Source organism: Onychomys torridus, chromosome 3 (assembly GCF_903995425.1).
Source record: "Onychomys torridus chromosome 3, mOncTor1.1, whole genome shotgun sequence".
In the NCBI taxonomy this organism is placed as follows: domain Eukaryota; kingdom Metazoa; phylum Chordata; class Mammalia; order Rodentia; family Cricetidae; genus Onychomys; species Onychomys torridus.
In genome coordinates this window covers 127147402-127168414 of record NC_050445.1, presented here as the reverse complement: position 1 = coordinate 127168414, position 21013 = coordinate 127147402, and the positions used below count along the sequence as shown (strand labels likewise).

Here is a 21013-nt window from a genome sequence, read left to right as displayed (position 1 = left end):
GCAAGAAAGAAAAAAGAAAACTGTTATGGTAGAAACTTTTGGATAGGTTTCTGTGAGCTGCAGTGGAGAACAATCCATCCATGGCTCTGGAAAAGTGTCTTACACATTCAGAAAAATGCAATCCTAAATGCTCTGAGCATGCTCTCTTGCCACTAACTTCTCAAGTCACTTCTGCTTCCTAAAGCATGGCGAACCTCAGCTTTCCCTCAAAGCAAACAGAATCAGAAAACATACACACAGCAGTTAAGAAACTCAGGAGTTAAGCCAGGTGGTGGTGGCGAACACCTTTAATCCCAGCACTCGGGAGGCAGAGCCAGGCAGATCTCTGTGAGTTCGAGGCCAGCCTGGTCTATAAAGGGGGTTCCAGAAAAGGCGCAAAGCTACACAGAGAAACTCTGTCTCGAAAAACCAGTTTTTAATGTGTCGAATTAAAAGTCTATGCAAGGCCAATTACCAAATCTTCTTTTTCTATTTCAGAAAAACCTGTGCTGGTGTCTTATATAATAATTTTTTTATTTAAATTTGAAGAGAAAACTCGTATTCTTGCTTACCAAAAGTTGAAAATTCAATCTTACAGTTGGCAGACGTATCAAGATAAAAGCTTTAAAGTATGTTATGTACCTTAGAAATATAAGAAATTCCTTCAAATACAAGATATAAATTTGACACTACTGCATACCACCAGCAGCATGAAACTCATGTTCTCCTATGAATAACAAGCCACCATGAGTAGCTAGCACCCAAAGCAACAGGACAATCTAATTTCTTGCTTGTACATGGAAATTATTCACTATTTCTCCTACTTTTTAAAAAATACTTTTATTTATTCCTTAAAATTACCATACATTCATACAATGTATTACTTGTATTAGAGTTATTCATTTTATGTGTGTTTTGACTGACCGAATGTCTGTATGTGCACCACCCGTGTGCCAGGTGCCTTTGGAAGCCAGAAAGAGGGCACTGTACCATTGGAACTGGAGTAACGGATGGATAGTTCTGAACATGGTACGGGAAGAAAGCCCAGGTCTTCTGCAAGAGCAACAAGTGCTCTTGAACATCTCTCCTGAACATCAGGAACAAAGCACTACTCACTCACCCTTGAGGAAGTTTTGCTCCAATGTTAGGTGGAGAGTTGGCTGCCTGGGGAGTATTTTGCTGTCTTGGGTCCTTGCTAGAAGGAGTTGCTGCAGTACAGCCAAGCAGGATCTCCTTAAAAACTGTTGTAGGTACAGACTGTACAGGGCACACGCTGGGAGAGGCCTAAAAGATACCAAACCAACAGCCATTAAATACAAAATCCCTCGTGGGAAATAATGTTAATGAAATTAAAGATAATTTCCTTTGTTTAATACAACACAAGCATAAAACCATTGCCAAATAAAGACCAGCATAATAAACAAGTGACAAATAAAAAACACCAAGAACTCTTATATGGTAGCTGTAAAGTTTTTACAAAATTTAAGTGATCCTACAAGATTACAAGCTGATCTTTTCCAGAACTCTGCCACTGTGTAAGGAAGAGAGATGTGGCAATTGCTTTATTAACGCAATGCACAGAGGTGAATTTTTACGTGACAGCGTCAATGGCTGCTGCTTCACATGCAATCATCTGGCTATGACTCAAGTGCCCACCACGCACTTACTGCGTAGATTGGCAGGAGACCAGACCACATAGGACTCTTGTAGGCAATGGACCTACTGGGTACCACGATAAGCCTTGGCAATGCAATAAAGACTGAGGACACGATTCCTTTTCTTATGTGGCTCATCAAGTCACAAAGGTCACCCCAAGCTGCAAAAAATATTAATTCATGACTGGCCTATGGGAAAAGGCTGGGATATCTTTCCCCCTTCCCTTTCCATGTAATTTTACCTTTGTAAAAATAAAAAATTAGAGATCCACACCTTATATTTATATTAGCTACAGAAATAGAATTCCCTACTATGAGGAAACAAAAGAAACATCTAAACTCCAGACAACTTTTATTATGGTGGGCTGTGCAGTCAGTTGACCAGTTTTTACTGGACTCCATCTGTCCATCTGTCCCAGGCCTTTCTCAGTAATGTCATATGCCATGACTTCTATTTACCAAACCCAAACCTAAAGTCTTCAGTTCTTCAACTAATAACCTCTAGATCGTGACACACAACTTTCCTCAAGTTTTTAAAACCTGACTATTGCCAACATGTTAAATGCCATCCATCTATCTACACATGAATGTTTTTGCATTTACTCTAGTAGGCAACCTTGAAAACTTATCTAATACAGAATTTAAATTAAAACAGAAATAAGAAAAATTTAATTATCGAAGTTTTGGCTTAGTTTTGATAACCAGTTATTAAATCACTAGTCCCCAAAAGCTGAATCACCATATCATTATAAATGTGTATTCAAGGTTTGCTTTTATCAACTTCTTCCATCTGTCACCTCCCTTTCTTTGGATCCATCTAGACTGGATGTACTGATACTTAAATCCTAATTTACACTCTAAAAACAAGACTTAAAAATTTAGATTGTAAACTGTAGGATATATTTTTTACTCTGCACAATATCCATCTCCACCTTCCTCATTTCCCACATCCGACTAATAAATCATGCCTCCTTTTTCAAAGTATCCATTGAGTCTTTCCATTTTTATGACCTCACTACTGTATTTCTCCCAGACTAGTCTGACTTCCTTCCATTCTTGCTAATCCTAATGTTCATGCTTGTACCCAGATCTACCCCACTGTAGACTCACCTTTACAAAGCATTCATCAAGTAAGGCTCTCCCCACTACCTACAAGAACCACATACTCCAGTCTCCTGCCAACTGTCGTTCCTCTCACTCAACTCTTCTGCCCACACTCCTCCAACTGAGCTGCCTTCTCTGTCAACACTCTTCCAAAGCCTTCAGTCTGGGCTTTGTGCTTGCTGTCCCTGCTGTCTACAGGTTTTTCCAGTGGTTGGCTACTCCCGACTTCTTACCCTTAAATTGGCTGAAGTGCTTGTTACTCCTCAGAACTTCAGGTTACTCAATGCAATAGTGTTCTAGAAGCCCCTCCTTAGCGTTATCACAGCCTCATTTCCTTTCCCATAGCACTTTAGCTACTGCACAATGTACACTTAGGGGCATAGGCCACTCACTCCTTTATCCTGTCTGAACTCATCAAGCCAGACATAAGGCAGATGATCAGTAACACTGGTGGGATGATATATGCATGACCACATGGAAGTAGTACTTGGTATTAAGTAGCTATAGGTTAAGAGTCAGAGGTTACCTGAAATGATAGGCAGCAGTAATGCTCACCACGGTAGATCAGTATCTCCCACATAGCACTCAGTAAATATTTGTTGCAAGGGGAGATAGAGTGAAGGAAAAGGGGAGGAGTCTGGTGTTTTTACAATGGTGATTCACATCAAGGAAAGGATGTTGGGGAGAAGTAACAACAGTAGCACAGTGGGTAAAAGCACTGGATTCTGGTGTCAGACCTGGGCTTGAAATCCAGTTTCAGACACTTCTTAGCCACTGTTCCCATTTATATCGTGATGTTAACATTTACTACAGTGCTTGGCACACAGGAAAATCAATTTTAGATAGAGATAAGCTCATAAAACAATAAAATCTTATACAAATGTTCTTAATTCTGTCACTGTTTGACAGAATCAGCGTTACCCGAGACTGTTTTCTTTAAGAATCTGAAGAATACCTCTCCATACCCTGCCTAAGACTCAACAGGGACAGGACTCCTGATCCCCAAACCCATCTTCACGCACACACTTCTGCACTGGCCTCTGACTTGACAAAGGTCAAAGTTTCTTCTTACCTGAAGAGTTTTCCCTGAAGGTCTTCTATACCAGTCATGGCAATAGTTCCTCCCTGCCAGCAGACGGAGATAATATAATTGAGTGTACGACAGTATTCTAAAAAGGTCACTGCTGGCTCGCACTTCTCAGCAGACTCTCCCAATTAACCCAGCAGCATCTTAACTCTGAGGAATAGTCTGCTAGGCAGAGAAGACCTTCAAGGAACCAGATGTCACTGGCAAGCATGTTTATCTTAACCACACAACAGCCAAATGTCTCACCTACCTAATCCCAAACTCCTGTCTTCCAAAGGCCACCCTGCAAGTCAACCTGTGCCAGTGCAATGTATGTGGGAAAATGGTGCCAACTGTGCTACTGTACTCACCTGTCTCTGACATTTATAGTAACTGCCTGCTTTCTGTTTCTTTACCTGTTCAGCTCTCCTAAATGCTAAGTCAGGCCAGTGTTTCCAAAACTTTCTCAATATAAAATCACTCAGAATATTAAAGAGCACTGATATGGGAAAATATTCACAAGGAATCAAGGAGGATGCAGGAGTTTCAAAAGAGACATTCTAACTCCAGTCCTCTGTGATACATAAAAGGAAGGAAGGAAGGCAAGAAGAAGGAGCCTAGAGGAACGGCTACCATTTCTTTGCTTCGCTATACTTTTCTGAACTAACCATAACTATCTATCTCCAGGCCAAAGTTCAGGTTTAATTTTTAAATAGTCTCTACTATAACCAACAACCAGTTCAAGAGCACACAAACTTACAAACTTACTAAGCACCATGAACAGATAATACAGGCATGCTCAAAGTTAAATTAAATTAAGTCTTCCTTCCTTCCCTACCGGTGAGAGACAAGCAGAGGATCACTATGAATCAGTATGTTTTACAAGTGCCTTAATTAAACATAAGTTTACCTGGCTTAATTGCCCTTCCCACACTCTGAAGAACTGACACACCCCCAGAGGTCTCTACAGACCCCAATTTTGTCAGCATCTCAGGACAATCTTCTACTATCCAGTCGAGGTGCACCATTCCCATGCCTTGACCTCCCCCACCTGCACCTCTCATTCTCAACACACTTCTGACAAGGACACTCAGCCAACTGGCCTTTCCTCACAGACTGTTAACAATGCTCTTCAGTCAGAAGCTGACAGCTTGTAACTGTACTCACTCTTACTTAGCTTCTCACAAGCCTGACCGACTTGACAAGATCCTCTCTGAACCTCACCCTAAGATGTACTGCATTCGTTTTTTCTTTGTAGTCCTTTAATACTTCTCCCTTTAAAAAGCCTGACTGTCCACTTCCTCCTAGAATAAGAAGCTCTAACCAGCTCAGACCCTTCTTACACCGAGAAACTACACAGTACTCTATGTGGTCAGCTGACCACATCATTGAGTCCAATTAACGCTATCCTCGCAGTTACTACCTCACTTGAGATGCATGTACAGTAGCTAGTGCCATCAACATTACCAGTGCCCATGCCTCCACTGCCACTTCCTCCCAAATTGCACCACACATTCAAGACCCAATTGGGGTATCCCTCCTGCCTCTAAAGGTGCTTCCTTTTCTTCTCATGCCTCTTGTCCTCCAGCCATGATGAAATACTTCCCCATAAGTAAGCACAACAGGTTCTTTCTGAGAGCTGCTTGTGAGGTGCCTGCACAACACTTGCTCAAGACATACCCTTTGAGCTTGAAAGCACCTCTGGGAGTCTATATTTCTCTTTAGATAATTGGCTCTTTAAGAAGGAAGTCCAGAACACCTTTTAGTCTTCAAGACTAGATATCTAGCACATAGTAAACACAGTATCTTCCTGGTTTCCTGGATAGGTATATTTGAAATTAAATGAAAAAACAAATTAATTTCTACAAAAGTCTCTTCACTCTTTCCTGAACACCTCAACCAAAGAGGCTCAAGCCCAGACATTTGCAAGGAGGACAAAGAGCTCTTATTACCTTGATTCAGGAAACTTTGGGCAAAGTATCAAAGTTCTTACTGTCTTAACATAGACAAGAGGTTCAGGAAAGGCCATCAGACTCCCAAACGAGTGTCCTGGGTTTCTACAGTGAGGTGTTTGCTTTGAATCTACCTGATCCTATAATCTCCCCTGCATTCACTGACTCACTCTGCATGCTCTTTTTCCTTGCCTTGCCCCCCTAACAGTCAAGTGTCCCTTTTAAATAAATGTCGTAAACAGTCTATTTGGTATCATTCTAGTGAATTTTTGAATTCTAAACTCTAACCTGAAGCATCATAATGTGGGAAATTATTCATTAACACACATTCATTTGGATCCCTACACTGTACAATTTATTAGTCCTGTAACAGATCCTACAGGCGAAAGGATGAAGAGCCCCAAATAGTGTATCAGAAGAGAATTAAATAAAGCAACTGAACTCACATGGCATCTTTAAAAGCCAGATTTTCTGACCCACAATTAATCAGCCATTTATTCTAAAAAGGTAACACATTTATATACTTCATCACAACTGACCAATGCAAGTCATCATTCTCATGAGGCTATTTTCAACAGACAACCTTCTCACAATCCTAAAGTTCTTCTCTTTCCCTCATTAATGCCAGGCATGTTTCCAACTTAACCATACAACTCAATTACCTCAGAAACACCTCCAATGATATTGTCACATAGTGAATTTTTTCACCAAACAACTAAAAAAAAAAATCAAACTTTTAGCCCCAAAAAATAGTGAACCAGAAATTTATATTATCTCCATCTGCTTGAGTATAGAAATTATGGCCAAGATCTGGAACTTAGAACAGCAGCAGACAAGACAGCACAGAAGAGCAGACGAACTGCTGCATCGCCGTTAAAGACTAGCCACGCAATGTTAAAGTTAAACAAAGTCTCAGTAACAAAAATCACTTACCTCAGAGCAAGGTTTTGCTTGTTTAGAAACCAAACTTCCATTATTCTCAGAAGACTTGCGTTTTACAGCTCCGACTCTTGTAGAATTACCTACAATATAGAATGGTGGGTTAGTAGGATTCCTTCTTTCTCTTACTGTGAGGAGAAAGAAAGATGAGGAAGAAGCATGGTTTTAATCAATGTGTCTTACCACATGTCACAAAGTTATCGTGTACAACTTCAACATGAATCAGTGCAGGGTCAACAATTTTCAGTGCTGGAATCTTAAAAATAAAACACATAGACTGGAAATTTTTTAAATGTTGAGAACAATACTTGGAAATTAACACAACTCACACCATACAAATAACTCCTTTTTGTAATGACTGTTAGAACTTTTTATTTCTAACATGTGATAAAAAGAAGAAAGGGTCTGACACCAAGAGCATAGCTCTGTAGGGTGCCCTACCCTGTAAGATGATGTCAGTTATCACTGCTTTTACCTCCTCACAGTTGACCTGAAGAGTTTTCGATGTTGGGTTTCCATGTACAACAGTTGCTGAAAACCATTGAGTAGATGGATCCAAGCTATAAATTTTTACTTCTGATCCAACAAGGTTTTTGTCACCTTAAAAAGAAAGAAAAAAAAAAAAAAAAAGCAAGGAAAAACAATTGCATTCTCCCTCTTAAGAATGGCAATATATTTATTTATATTACTGTATTCTAGTGAGCTGTCCCCTGTAGTTTTAGAATAATCTAATGCAGGAACCCGAAGAGAACGGCTAAGGCAAAAGCCAAAGTCAAAACCAAACCAAAACTAAAGTCAAGTCTTAATGGCTATGAAGCTGACTGAGAAACTAGTAACAGTAAACAGCAGAAAGGTGAAGATTACCAGATCCTGCCATATCAACTTCATATGACAAAAATCCCAAATACAGCACATCTATGTCAAAATATAGCTGATTTTGTATATGCCACTTCTGAACTCTCAAAATTTATTTAGCATAATAAAATCCATTGGTCACCTAGTACCATATAGAAAGCAACAAATTTGTTTTCAATTTTTGAATTAAAGAAATTTCCAATTTCCAACATCAAAAAATATTTCTTCCAGTGAAGAATAAGTGAAAGTCTAAATCCTAGCTTCTTATAGGTCCATCACTGGCTAACACATGAACTGTCAACAACAGATTATCTACACACCTTGTAAAAGATGGCTTTCATCCAAGTGTTTTACAATCAAAGCTTGAAATTCTTTACTGACTGTCTGATTATCAGTAAGGGAAAGCCGAAGACTGTTTACGTCCTGTAAAATCAAAGACCGCAAGAGCTGTTTATGAACGTTAAGAGTTGGATGTTTAACTGCTTCAGTCAGACTGGTTAAGACACTTCTACTAGTCATCTGATGGCACCAACTACTGCCACTCCAGTAAACTGAACCGATCACCAGCCACAAGTATTCAGCAGACTGAAGGTAAGTCTCCAAGTTAGGAGCATGAGATGAACTACAGGTGGGGCTGGAGAGATGGCTCAGGGGTTAAAAGCACTCGCTGCTCTTCCAGAGCACCCAAGTTTGGTTCCCAGCACCCATGTCCGATGCCTATTAGCTGCAGCCCCAGGGGACTCCATGCCCTTTTTGGCCTCCAAGGGCACCCACACACATGGCATACATTCATACAAACACAAAAATAATGTATTTTCAAAAGGTATTCTAGAAGTCGACATGACATAATTTTGGTTATGGGAATAATACACAAATCAAACTGACCAATCTAAATAAAAATATTCTCTATGAAAGATGTAAACTCTGAAACCAGTGCCCATAAGTAAAAATTACTCTTATTACTCAGAAAGTAAAACATCCATTTCACTGATAATTCCCTGACCCTTACTTGTGGGCAGGTCATCCTTCCATCTGAAGCAGGAAAAAATCCCCTGCCTTGAGCCTCCCAAACACACAAGTAACCTGCATCTTAAAGTAACTCAGGAGCAAGCACGTTCCCGTGCCAATACTTCAAACACTACTCAGTGCATTCATTCATTCTCAGCCTTGATTTCCAGGACAAGGAAGGGAGACCCAAGTAGAGAGAAAACCAGTGTTCTAGGTTTTCCACTCCAGGCCTAGCAATCCTGTGACCACTGATTCCAAACTGCCTGTTAGCAAAGGCAGAGGTTTAATTAACTCTGCATGACACAGAAACACAGTCTCCAAATCACAAAGCAGAAGTGGAAAGGGGGTTAGGAAAGCTTAATAAAATGCTACCTAAAAGATGAATGTTACCATGGAGCCAACACTATTCTTATGGTAGCAATCCCTCCCTTCTAAAAAATTCTTAACAAGCACCTATGAGGCAGATCCAAGAGCTTGACTGTTGTAAAGATCTGAGTTGTGCAAACTGATTGCACACACTGTGACTACTGCTGATAATGAGAACTGACTACACAATCACTAAGAACACTCTACTAGGGAACATGGAACAACTGTTCTAAGGAGAGATACACCGGCCTGGTGAACCTCTTGTCTACATTTCATCAGATGATCAATATGCAACCATTTTATATTATGTGTACATCTGTTCAGAAACAGATATCTCACTTAATATATATTGCTATTCCATTAACCCTGAACCTCATGGCTGAACAAAACTTAGTATCTAATGTAACCTTTCTTTCTTTACTACTCTCTTGCACCAGATAGCACTTAAAACAATGAAATTACAGAAAAAAGAAAGGAAGGAAGGAAGGAAAGAAAAGAAAGGATAGGAAAGGAAAGGAAAGGAAAGGAAAGGAAAGGAAAGGAAAGGAAAGGAGAAAAAAGCAAAGAAGAGGATGGGGGAAACTGGAACAGAAAAAAAAAGTATCACTAAGATGCACAATGAAATTTCTTCACACTATCAAAGCTGATAAAGGCGGAAGACAATCTCCCTGTGTGACTTCAGCTGGGGCTGGCATTGGGAAAACTGAAAATTGTAGCTCTGTGCACAACTCCACAGGGCCATGCACCACAAGCAGCAACTGGGGGTTATAAATACATTTGAGCAAAAAGACAAACTCACAAGCTAAGACCCATGAATGAAGATTACATGTATGTACACCTATATAAATAGTAACTTTGAAAAACCATTTCATATCGCATACCTTTTTCCACAGCACACAGCACATTGATGTCATACTGCTGTCCTTTTAATTCCAAAGGGACTGCACAAACCCACAGGCTAACACTAAGAGATGCCACCCAACAACTAACTTTTCCTAAGTTTTTCCCCATTAGGCATCTGCATGAGGGCAATGAATAAGAGTGTTTTACTTCTCTGATTAAGAGACTTCTATTTGTATGTTAAATACTGTTCCTGGGGTTTACCTGTATAGGCTTCAAAAGGTCTTTGGAAACAAACACACTTTGTTGATCTCCAAGGAACCGAACAGAAGTTACGGATCCCAAGCCAGCTTTGTCTAGTAGAGGTTTGTACATCTAAAAAACAAAAAAACTGTTATGTCATTGTAATTGCTATCAACAGCATTCTGAAAACAAGAATGGGCAATTTTCCACACATGAAGAACGTGACAAAGCCATTAAGTTTTTATTTACTGCAAGGATTTCCTAACATTTGTGCTACCACCAGATTACAACATTTATTTAAAACCAGTAATTTAAACCAGATATACATTTGGGAGTTATTAACTCACAGGTCTACAGGTCCATGATTTCCCAAAAACTTAAGTTGGGGGGAAAAAAATGTGTACATGTTTTTCTGAGAGACAGGGCATATTTTTAGAAAATTCTTAACAGCTGGGGAAAAAAAAAAAAAAGGGTGAAATACAACCACAACCCTGTATTGCTCAAAGGTGGCTTTTCAATTAGAGACAAAATATAAACTTTTGCTAGCACCTTTCACAATCTGCCAGTTCTCTATCCACTTCCCAGCTTTTCCAACTACTCCATACCTGACTCTTCTTGTTTCCAGCTCCAGTTTGTATCCCATAAAATCTAGCCTGTCCTCTCCAGACCTATGCATCACTTTTTTGTTGTTGTGGTTTTTGGTTTTTCAAGACAGGTTTCTCTAACAGCCCTGCATTCATTCTGTAGACCAGGCCAGCCTCTGCCTCCCAAGTGCTGGGATTCAAGGTGTGTGCTACCACTCCTGGCTGGGTCACTTTTGCTCCATACTTACAATGTGGGTAAAGCAAAAGCCTGAGAGTTTACAGAATCTTGAGCTCCTTCTTCCCATCCTCCCCACCCCCCACCTCATGTCCTCTTTAAACGTCCATTGAGTCCAGTTAACACTGCTTGTTAGAATGTACTTGCCATGCTTTTAAAAAAGTTAGCAGCGAATTCCAATTTTCTTCAAGTGCTGATCATCTATCTGGTCAAACCAAAGGATCTGTATGAATGTACGTCTGCTACAGTCTAACTTGTGACCTTGACATTATCTCCACTCTATTTCTAAGTGAAGAAATTAAGGCCCTAAAAAGTCATGGGACCTGCCCAGAGCCACAAAGTTCTTAGCAGGGTAGGCAGAAGATCCCGAGTGCCTTTCTAACTCTTCCATCTTGTCACACACATGGTAGGTACTATAACAGTTTCCCTCAAGGTCAAAGGGGCATTATATTTCCCTTGTTTCACTCAAAATGTTAGATGAAATGTTCTCTATCTGTCAGTTCATGAAACAAGTTTTACTCACTATTGCAGGCCATTGAATAACTTGCTCAGGAATTTCAGGTGATTTTCGTTCCGCCAGAACCAAGTTATGCTCTACTAAAAACACTCTCCTCAGAAGGCTGTAGACATCTATCCATCTTCTCTTCCTCCAAGACTCCCCATCAAATTCTACACACACCTAAACACAGTAAAGCAAACTCAATTATAAATGCTGAAGTTTTGTGCTCTCATTATTCTACTTGTGTGCATGATGTTTCTACTGGGTATGCTAGCCCCATTTCACAGTCTATAATATAAATGACAGATAATCACAGTCACACAGGGACCAAGCTCTGGCTCCCAGGATACAAAAGTCTAAAGCACTTAGGGTCAGTGCCCTCAAGATGACCTCGGGAAGTCCCAGAACTCAAAGAACCCCCAACTAGAAGGGTTTTACATATGCTAGTTAGTGTAATCTTTGGAGAACTACAAGGAATTTGAAACCCAAAATACTTACTGTGCTACACTGTAGTGTTAGCGTGAAAAGCATGTTTAAGATGATTCCTCCACAACAACCTACCTTTAGAGTTGTCCACTAACAGAACTTAGCACAAAGCCTGATATATATGGCCTCTCTTCAACATTCCTCCCAACTAACCTCAGAAATTCACCAGAGTTAGAAGCCTAAAATTAACTTCTTTACTCATAAAGAAATATAGACAGGCTGGAGAGATGGCTCAGAGGTTAAGAGTGCTGCTTGTTCTTCCAAAGGTCCTGAGTTCAATTCCCAGCAACCACATGGTGGCTCACAACCATCTGTAATGAGATCTGGTGTCCTCTTCTGGCCTGCAGGGATATGTGCAGACAGAACACTGTATACATAATAAATAAATCTTTAAAAAAAAAAAGAAAGAAAAGAAAATATAGTCATTATCTCTAAAGGCCTGCTGTTGTCTGATTTCCAGTACTGAGAAAGACTCCAGGCAAGTGCTCCATCACTGAGCTAGAGCCACAGCCCATACAGTTCCTTACATGAACATTATGACAAAACATACAAGCAAATGGGGGTGGGGGGGCCGCGGGACACATAACCCCAAAGCAGGTCTCTGTTAGTAGCCCTGAGTCAGGAATTGATCACAAATCACAAGATCTTAAATTATAGAAAATTACTGAAAACACCCCATTTCTCTAAGTCATTTAGTCTAGATATTTAATCTTCTTTTTCAACAGATTTTAATAAAATAATATCCAATGCAGAAGAATCAATTATTTTTATTTAAAACTTCTCCTACAACCCAGCCTCATTTTGAGTTTCAAGGATTAATCGATCTTTCGTCTATGGAGTCTGCTCATGACTCCCACTCCTCCTCAGCAGTTGAGATTACTAGCTCACTTCAGCTGCTAAAAGCTAGAGAATCCTTTCCTTGAAGGTCAACATCTCCTGTGGTGGACGGAATGTAAACATCTACCATTCTTCCTAACTCTAATGCACAGCTGCCATTTGTGGAAGACTGATACAAAAAGTCTAATGGGTAAAAGTCTGTGTCTGCTTCTGAATACCATCCACGTATCCCTGGCTTACAATTTCTAATTATTAACCAAGTTATTAAAATGAAGAAATCAACCATTTCTCTCTGAACTGGCTCGTTTCTCTTATCTACTTAAAGGTGATGAGTTCCCAGCTCAATACTGTTAACTCCAATCCTAAACCTTCCTAGTCTACACTGTGGCTGTGGGCAAGAGATGGCTCAGCAGTTAAGAGGACTTGCTGTTCTTACAGAGGACCAGGGTTTGGCTCCCAGCACCCAAACAGTGGCACATAACTTAACTCCAGCTTCATGTTCAAAGACCACCATGCTCCTGTTTCCTAGCCAGAGAATCACAGCCTGAAGCCTAAGCCAGCTTTCAGTGACAGTTTTATTCTATGTATCAAAAGTGTAATAAAAGGGATAATCATAAACAAAAGTACAGAATTAGAGATGTAGGCTTGAATCCCAGCTCCAGAGTTTTATGAAAATGATTTTACAGGCTGGAGAGATGGCTCAGGGGTTAAGAGTGCTGACTCTTCTTCCAGAGGACCTGAGTTCAATTCCCAGCACCCACATGGCAGCTCACACCTGTCTGAAACTCCAGTTTCAGGGAACCCCGGCGACACCCATGGCAAAAACACAATTGCACATAAAAATAAAAACATATTTTTAAGGGCTGGAGAGATGGCTCAGGTTAAGAGTACTGACTGCTCTTCCAGAGGACATGAGTTCAATTCTCAACACCCACATGGTAGCTCACTACCATCTGTAATGAGATCTGGTGCCCACTTCTGTACATAATAAATAAATAAATCTAAAAAAAAAATATTTAAAAAAATTGATTTTACATGAACAAAATCAATATAAGAAACCAAAGGAAACCAGCTAACCTGAATCCCAGTTAAGAACCCATCATTTTGTATAATGCATAATAATAAGTAGGTGAGTCTATGTACAACATGAGGACACAATTTCATATTTCTAGCGCCCACAAAAAGCTGAGCACGGCAGCACATGCCTGTCATTCCCGTGCTGGGAACAGGGGATCTGGAGGTTTGTTGTTGGCCAGTCTTGTTTAGTCAGTAAGTTCCAGGTTCAGGGAGACCCTATCTCAAAGAGTAAGGTAGAAAGTAATAAGCAAGACAGTCAGCATCAACCTCTGGTCTCCACCACACATGTGCACACACCTGCATATGACACACACATACACTCAAAAGAAAGAAATACATACACTGGTTAAAAAAAGTCTAAACCTTAAAATTTAATCCTTTGAATCTTATTTTACTAGTGTAAAAATAAAAATAGTAACATCTACCTCTCATTGAATTTAGATTTAAAAATAATTGTGAAGTATTTCTGGGCTTTTTTTTTTTTTTTTGAGACAGGGTCTTATTGCTCTAGCTGTCCTATAATTCAGCTGTACAGACCAGGCTAGCCTTAAACTCAAGAGATTTGCCTGCTCTGCCTCCCAAGTGATAGGATTAAAGTATATTCCACTCTGCCCAGCTTAAGACCTCATGGTAACTCTCACTGCTAGATCACATGTTAGGACTGGGGAAGAGTCCACAACATGATTATAGAATATCTAGCTATATTCACAAGGAATAGGGGAAGGATTCCCTTTAAGATACTAAGTAGTGGCCAGGCAGTGGTGGCGCACGCTTTTAATCCCAGCAGAGCCAGACGGATCTCTTGTGAGTTCGAGGCCAACCTGATATCCAAAGCGAGTTCCAGGAAAGGCGTAAAGCTTCAGAGAAACCCTGTCTCAAAAAAAAACAAAAAAAAAAAAAAGATACTAAGTAGCTTCCCAAAACTTAACATCACAATTATCATCCATTCACTATTTGAAGCTTAACATAACCTAATTAAAAAATCAGGTGAGGGGGCTGGAGAGATGGCTCAGAGGTTAAGAGCACTGAATGTTCTTCCAGAGGTCCTGAGTTCAATTCCCAGCACCCACATGGTGGCTCATAACCATCTGCAATGAGATCTGGTACCCTCTTCTGTATACATAATAAATAAAATAAATCTTTAAAAAACAAATCAGGTGAGAACACTCTCAAATTTGAGGTATTTACAGAAAGACTTAGCTACTGAAAACTGTCCAACTTTTAACACTGCAAAATGACACCATCATCTACAAAGTCTAATTCCCAAAACCACACAATCATGATTTTAAAAAGAACAACAACAAAAAATATCTAATAGTTTAAGTTTATAATTTTTTTGTTGGGCTGCATTTATAGCTACCGTGGGGCACATGCCAAAGGTTGGACACATCTACATGACTTTCAAGTATAAGGTTGTGTTTGGCTAAAATTCATATTAGCTCTGGCTTAAAAAAAAAGATGACTTGTACAAAATATATACTGTAATCTAAAACTTATGAGCTTTCCTCAACAATTTTTAGTTTCCTATCAAAATCCTGTGTGTCTTTTAAAAGCCAAGGTTGCACTTCAGTGGTGGATGCTTGCTTAGCATGCCTGAGGTCCTGAGTTAAAAGTCAGGCACAGTGACACAAAGCAGGGGGACCAGGAGTTCAATGTTTTCCTCAGATACAAATTAAGTACATGAGATCTGTCTCAAATTATCAAAATTAAGGGCATGCCTCAAGATACTCAACTGCCAATATTTCTATCAGAAGATACTCATACTCAAAGACAACTGTATGCCCTATCAATCTACCCAGTTCCCATTGCGTTCTTTCCATGGGCGTACAAAGAGATGCTACTTATGCTTAGTTAACTACCTATCGTTTCCAAATTTGCTTTTCTTTTAATGGAGTATTTATAAGTGGTATCTATTAGTCTATCAAATCTTGATCAGATGTTGGGTAGTTCAAACTATTTCAAGCTAATTTCTCCCCCGACAGTGAAATCTTTAAGCTAACGGAGTAATGTTAATCTGATCAAGCTATTCTCCAAACATACCAATTTTGGTTTAAACTCACCTCACCTAGGTATTTAATTATAAAGCCTTTGGAAATGCCAAGGAAAATGTGTCCAAGTTCACAGTAGGATGGCATGGTTAACCAGAACTTCTGATTATACACTGACTCTATGCCTAGCTCTACAGTACAGAGCATTAGTAGTTTCACTACTCCATAAATTAAAAAAGAATTCAGTGTGTATGCATGTACTTATGTGTGCAATGCTACTTAAAAATCCTACAACCTAGCTGGGTGGTGGTGTCGCACACCTTTAATCTCAGTGCTTAGGAGGCAGAGCCAGGCAGATCTCTGTTGAGTTCGAGGCCAGCCTGGTCTCCAAAGCGAGTTCCAGGAGAGGCACAAAGCTACACAGAGAAACCCTGTCTTGAAAAACAAAACAAAACAAAAAAATCCTACAACCTAACCTAACTAAAATTCAATTTGAAGAGGTAAACAGTGTTTACCGCACCATGCTATGAGTTTCTAATTTTTTTTTTTCTTTTTCTTTTTTTGGTTTTCCGAGATAGGGTTTCTCTGTGTAGATTTGCGCCTTTCCTGGATCTCGCTCAGTAGACCAGGCTGGCCTCAAACTCACAAAGATCCGCCTGCCTCTGCCTCCCAAGTGCTGGGATTAAAGGCATGTGCTACCACCACCCGGCCTTGAGTTTCTAATTTTTCATAGCTTCACTGGCAGTGGAATCCACAGTGTTCAAGTGGTCTAGAAGGACAGAGACTGGGCACCTATCAAAGCATCCAATTGCTGACAGTAAGAAAAAAAATGGTATATACAGGAAATAAAAACTACTTATTTTCTAAAGAGCCAAAAGAGGGGGCAGAAAACTCAAGAAACTACCCATTTAATGGAAGCTAAAGACCTACACAGGTAAGGTGGGGTAGAGGGTATTGTCAACACGCACATGTACCCTTCACCCTCTAGTAGAAATGGTAGGGTAAGATAAAACAAGTTCTTAAAACTAGGAAATGGCCACTGCCTCATCAGTAAATGATTTCTGTTTCCCCATAGTAAAAGAAATGGTCTTGGAGCTGGAGAGATGGCTCAGAGGTTAAGAGCACTGAGCGCTCTTCCAGAGGTCCTGAGTTCAATTCCCAGCCAACAACATGGTAGCTCACAACCATCTGTAATGAGATCTAGTGCCCTCTTCTGCATACATAATAAATAAATAAATCTTTAAAAAAAGAAAGAAAGAAAGAAATGGTCTTATAACTCCTTCATTTATGTATCCAAGTATTTGACCACAAACTAACTGCCAAGCAAAGTTCAAGGTGTTAGACACATACATGCAAAATAAAGTGCACTAATCCCATTCTATCTGAATATTTAAGCCACCATCGGAGGTCTGCTGAAGAGTGGGCGTTATTTAACTTCCTTAAAAAAAGTATCTTAGCAAATAGGACACTTACAAGGGTTCAAATGGCACTTGCCACATAATAACCATTCGATAATTAATGACTTCACCATAACTTCTTCAGAATCCACTATTACATATATTGCTTTTCTAACCTTTAAAATCACTTTGTTACAAAGTCTCTTTCTAGGTGAAACAATGTTAAAGAGCTTTCACTCTAGTTATCCTTCATCCAACTGCAAGTCTAGAAAGGCTAGTATTATTAGTACTAATAGTAAATGGACAGTTGCATACAACTTGAAATTCCCATGAATTTAGCCTAGTCACTCCACAACCACAAGATACTCCCCAAACCCTCAATGTCCCTAAGCCCAGATGTAAACATAGTCTTAATTACTTGGTTCTTGCTTTAATCTCACTAAGCACAACTTGGTTCTAGAGATTTTGTTTCCAGACAGACTCTGTGTAGTTTTGGTGCCTGTCCTGGATCTTGCTCTGTAGACCAGGCTGGCCTCGAACTCACAGAGATCTGCCTGGCTCTGCTTCCTGAGTGCTGGGATTAATTAAAGGCACGCACCACAGTCACCTGGTGGTTCCAGAGTTTTAAGATACATTTTTGTTAAGTACAACATGCCCCTTAATTACTTTTGCTATTCAACTAGGGAATGTAGTGATAAATGCTTGTGAAAAAGAAAGCAGATTTGCACCTTACACAAGGACTAAGTCAGAAAAATTTGTCAGTAAGGCAAAATCCTTCACAACAAAAAATTTTTTGAACTGAAATCCCAGAATATACACTGGCAAACATGGATTCAAATCCTCCCACTATCATTTAGTAACTAGTTAGGCCAGCCTAGACCAAAGACTGAAAGTGAAGCTCTCACCCCCTCAAAGGCTTCTGGAGTTAGGAATATGGAGATGAAAATACATGTTAAGGACCTTTTGCATTGCAGGTGTAATCCAACAGGTCCTTAATCATAGGAGAAGGAAATACCTAGTCGCCTGTCAACTTCCCAAGAACTAAGGACTATAAAGTTTAACTACTGCTCCCATTTAGATCAGATCAAACAAATGTACTAGAATTTTTTTTAACATGGCAGGTGAAAAAAACCCACAACTATGATTGAAATCTAGTACACAGCCCATTTTATGTAAAAAGGTTATTGGCCAAGAGCAAATAAAATGGTCATCCCACACAATTCACTACCTCTAAAACCAGACTTGGTAGAGTAAGTGGGTAGAGGAGAAGAGCTACACTCCAAAGTATAGCAGCAGTACCGCTGTGCACTGCTCTCATCAGGCAGCATGATGGTAATGAGGGAAGCCCCTGGAGGAAAACTTCCTGAGCTGGAATATGTTAATTCCTAAGGTGGAGGCCCGAGGCTAATAGACTTAGTCTTCCTATGCACAAGATCTTTATCTGTGAAATGGGATCAACAGTACAAGTAGCCCAAAGTACTGCTATAAGAACCAAAAAAGAGTGTAGCTGTTACTGATCACAATGATGCTTGAAATGTAGTTTAAATGCCCAGTGGTCACTCTTCCTTTGCAAGGTGAATATAAGGCACAGGTTGAAAACTGTAAATACGTAACCAAATATCCTTTTCCAATAATCCTCTGAAGACTTGTAATAGTATAGGAATGCACTGTCAAGTCTGTGTTCAGATGAAGTTTCAGAAATCAACATTCAACTGACAAGGGCTAAAACTTGCTTCTTTTGAGGAGTTTTCAAGAAAAGGGAAAAACCTAAAGACAGTGTCCTGACAAGCTTCCTTTAAGTTAGCACCACTTTGGAGTCTTTGTTAGGAATCTTTCCTCAGACTTTTTTTTTTTTTTTGCACAAGGGCGTCTTTGATGACACAATGGCCTCCTCGCTGCTTGTTTCCAGACTATCTTTTCACACTAATATTTGTATCAGAGAGCAGAATTCGTCCTTTCAAAAGCTCTAACTGAAAAAGCTTCCAGTGTCATTCACATTAAAAATATACTCCCTAGTCACACCAGTTTCCTTTCTCTCCTTCCTCCCAAACACCCACATGTATTATTTCTGAAGGTATTACTCCCAAACACCCAGAATGGGACAGCTCCACCCAAGGCCTCCATATACGGTCATATCCACACCAACCCACCCTCACTGACAACAGGAACTCACTCCTGCCTCACTAACCATACACCAGCAAATACCCACCCTAACAAGCTGGACAGAACAAGGCTCCTCCTTCTACATTCACACTTCATTTCCAAGTTGTAAAGTTCAAAAAGTTGAGTGAACAAAAAAAGTACTTCTAGGCTAGCCCTCGATAACTAATGACTCTAAACGTCACCCACTTCTCTAACCTATTACTAATAAACAATACTCCTCCCGTTGGGGGCATAATCAGACAGTCCTGGTGGGACTCAGCACCTGTATTAATGAAGCATGTCTGAACAATCCTAAGTCCCTTATTAATCTCAGGCAGCTGGAGCTCTAAGCCAAACACACCTTGACGCTACACACCATTTCAAAGACTTTCAAGGTCTAGATTTCTGCACCTTTAGATCGCATGCCAACTTTCTAGTGGCCCATTTCAGAAAAGGGAGGGAGGGGCGCTCGATTGCCGCGTTACCACGGTAACTGAAAACCGTCTGACTGCCCAGCCCCAGGAGATGGTTCTTTTTGTTTGTTTGGGGGTTTCGTGTTTTGGTTTTTTACCTTCAGATCTTTCTTGGTAACGTCAGTGTGGGAAACCGCTCGAATGGTTCCCGACAGCCAGGGCCACTCTGAGACTCGCTCCAAGTCCCAGCTGTCGTGGGCGCCGTCGCTGCCTTCGGCTGCGGACAGACTGAGGAATCGCTTCCCCACCAATACTGGCCAACTTTCTCCGAGCGTGAGCACCATGGTTTTCACGCCAGCAGGAAGGGCTCCTCCCTGCAAAAGGCACAAAAACAAAATGCGATGGGGGCGGCCGAGGTCGGAGGCGGCCCGAAGAGACCGAGCGCCTCCGGGGACCGGTGGAGAGACACCCCCGCAGGTGGACCCCGCACCCCAGGCTGCCACCCGCGCCTCCCCACCCCCTTCAGCACTCCCCCGCCGCAAACACCGGCCCGAGTGCCGCGTGACCCTCTCGCCCCACCAACTTTCGCTTTTTCCAAACCTTTCTGAGCTGGACGCCGAGGGATAGAAGGGAGGACCGAGCCGCAGAGCCAGTGCTTTTACCTAAGTGTTCGTCCCCTCGCCCCGGCAAAGAAAAGGCTCCCCCAGTGCAGAGGGCCCGTCCCAGCGGCCGGTCCCCGCCCCGGGCGGCCTCGGAGCCGCCGTGGACTAGCTCGCGACTCGACACTTGCCGCGCCCCCGCCCCCCGCTTCCGGGCCGCCGACTCGGGCGCACCCCCGCCCGGCCTGCGCCGGGAACCGGGGCGACGCGGCGGCCGCCCGCGCGGGCCCTTCACCTTTCTCCCTCGGTCTCCCGCAGCCGAGGCCCGCGGCGCGCTTACCCCGCCTCCCGCCTCCCTGAGTCACCCGCGACGGCGACAAGAGAGACCTGCCGCCCAGCCGACTCCAGCTCTGACTTGGTTCAAGAGCTCTCTCTCACAAGACACGCACAGCCTCCCGGGCCCGCCCCCTCGGAGCCGCTGCCACCGTTCATTGGCCGAATCGCGGGGGCTGGGCGGGGCAGCTGAAGAAACTCTTCGTTTCTATTGGCTAGGATGAAGAGGGCGGGGCGAGGAAAAAAAAACAATTCCTTGGCTGCCTCCTCCCTTTTCCCCCCCTCCGACTCGAAGCCGACCCCCCATTAGAGCGCGCAGAACGCAGACGGCGGATCCCTCCGCCGCTGCTCCATTCTTCCATTTGTTGCCTCGCGCTACGGAAAAAAGTCCCGCCGAATCGGTTATCGACTTTGAA

The 21013-nt window shown here is 41.5% G+C and overlaps 1 protein-coding gene across 4 annotated transcripts in view; it reads right to left on the bottom strand.

Annotated features, from left to right (window-relative positions):
• The window catches only part of Kdm3a (lysine demethylase 3A), a 43272-nt gene extending 22567 nt beyond the window's left edge, over nucleotides 1-20705 (bottom strand). Inside the window, exons 1-9 of one of the 4 annotated variants that reach the window (XM_036181799.1) lie at nucleotides 20652-20705; nucleotides 19824-20039; nucleotides 11350-11505; nucleotides 10029-10139; nucleotides 7871-7973; nucleotides 7171-7295; nucleotides 6879-6951; nucleotides 6690-6778; nucleotides 1100-1263 (exon numbers count right to left, since the gene is read on the bottom strand). In XM_036181799.1, the coding sequence (XP_036037692.1) occupies nucleotides 1100-1263; nucleotides 6690-6778; nucleotides 6879-6951; nucleotides 7171-7295; nucleotides 7871-7973; nucleotides 10029-10139; nucleotides 11350-11505; nucleotides 19824-20009 (1007 nt within the window). In that variant the 5' untranslated portion in view covers nucleotides 20010-20039; nucleotides 20652-20705. Of the gene's footprint in view, nucleotides 1-1099; nucleotides 1264-6689; nucleotides 6779-6878; nucleotides 6952-7170; nucleotides 7296-7870; nucleotides 7974-10028; nucleotides 10140-11349; nucleotides 11506-19823; nucleotides 20040-20265; nucleotides 20449-20604 lie in introns of those variants that run through there. The other 3 variants (XM_036181797.1, XM_036181798.1, XM_036181800.1) reach the window with 3 other exon arrangements.
• Between the last annotated feature and the right edge of the window lie 308 nt (nucleotides 20706-21013).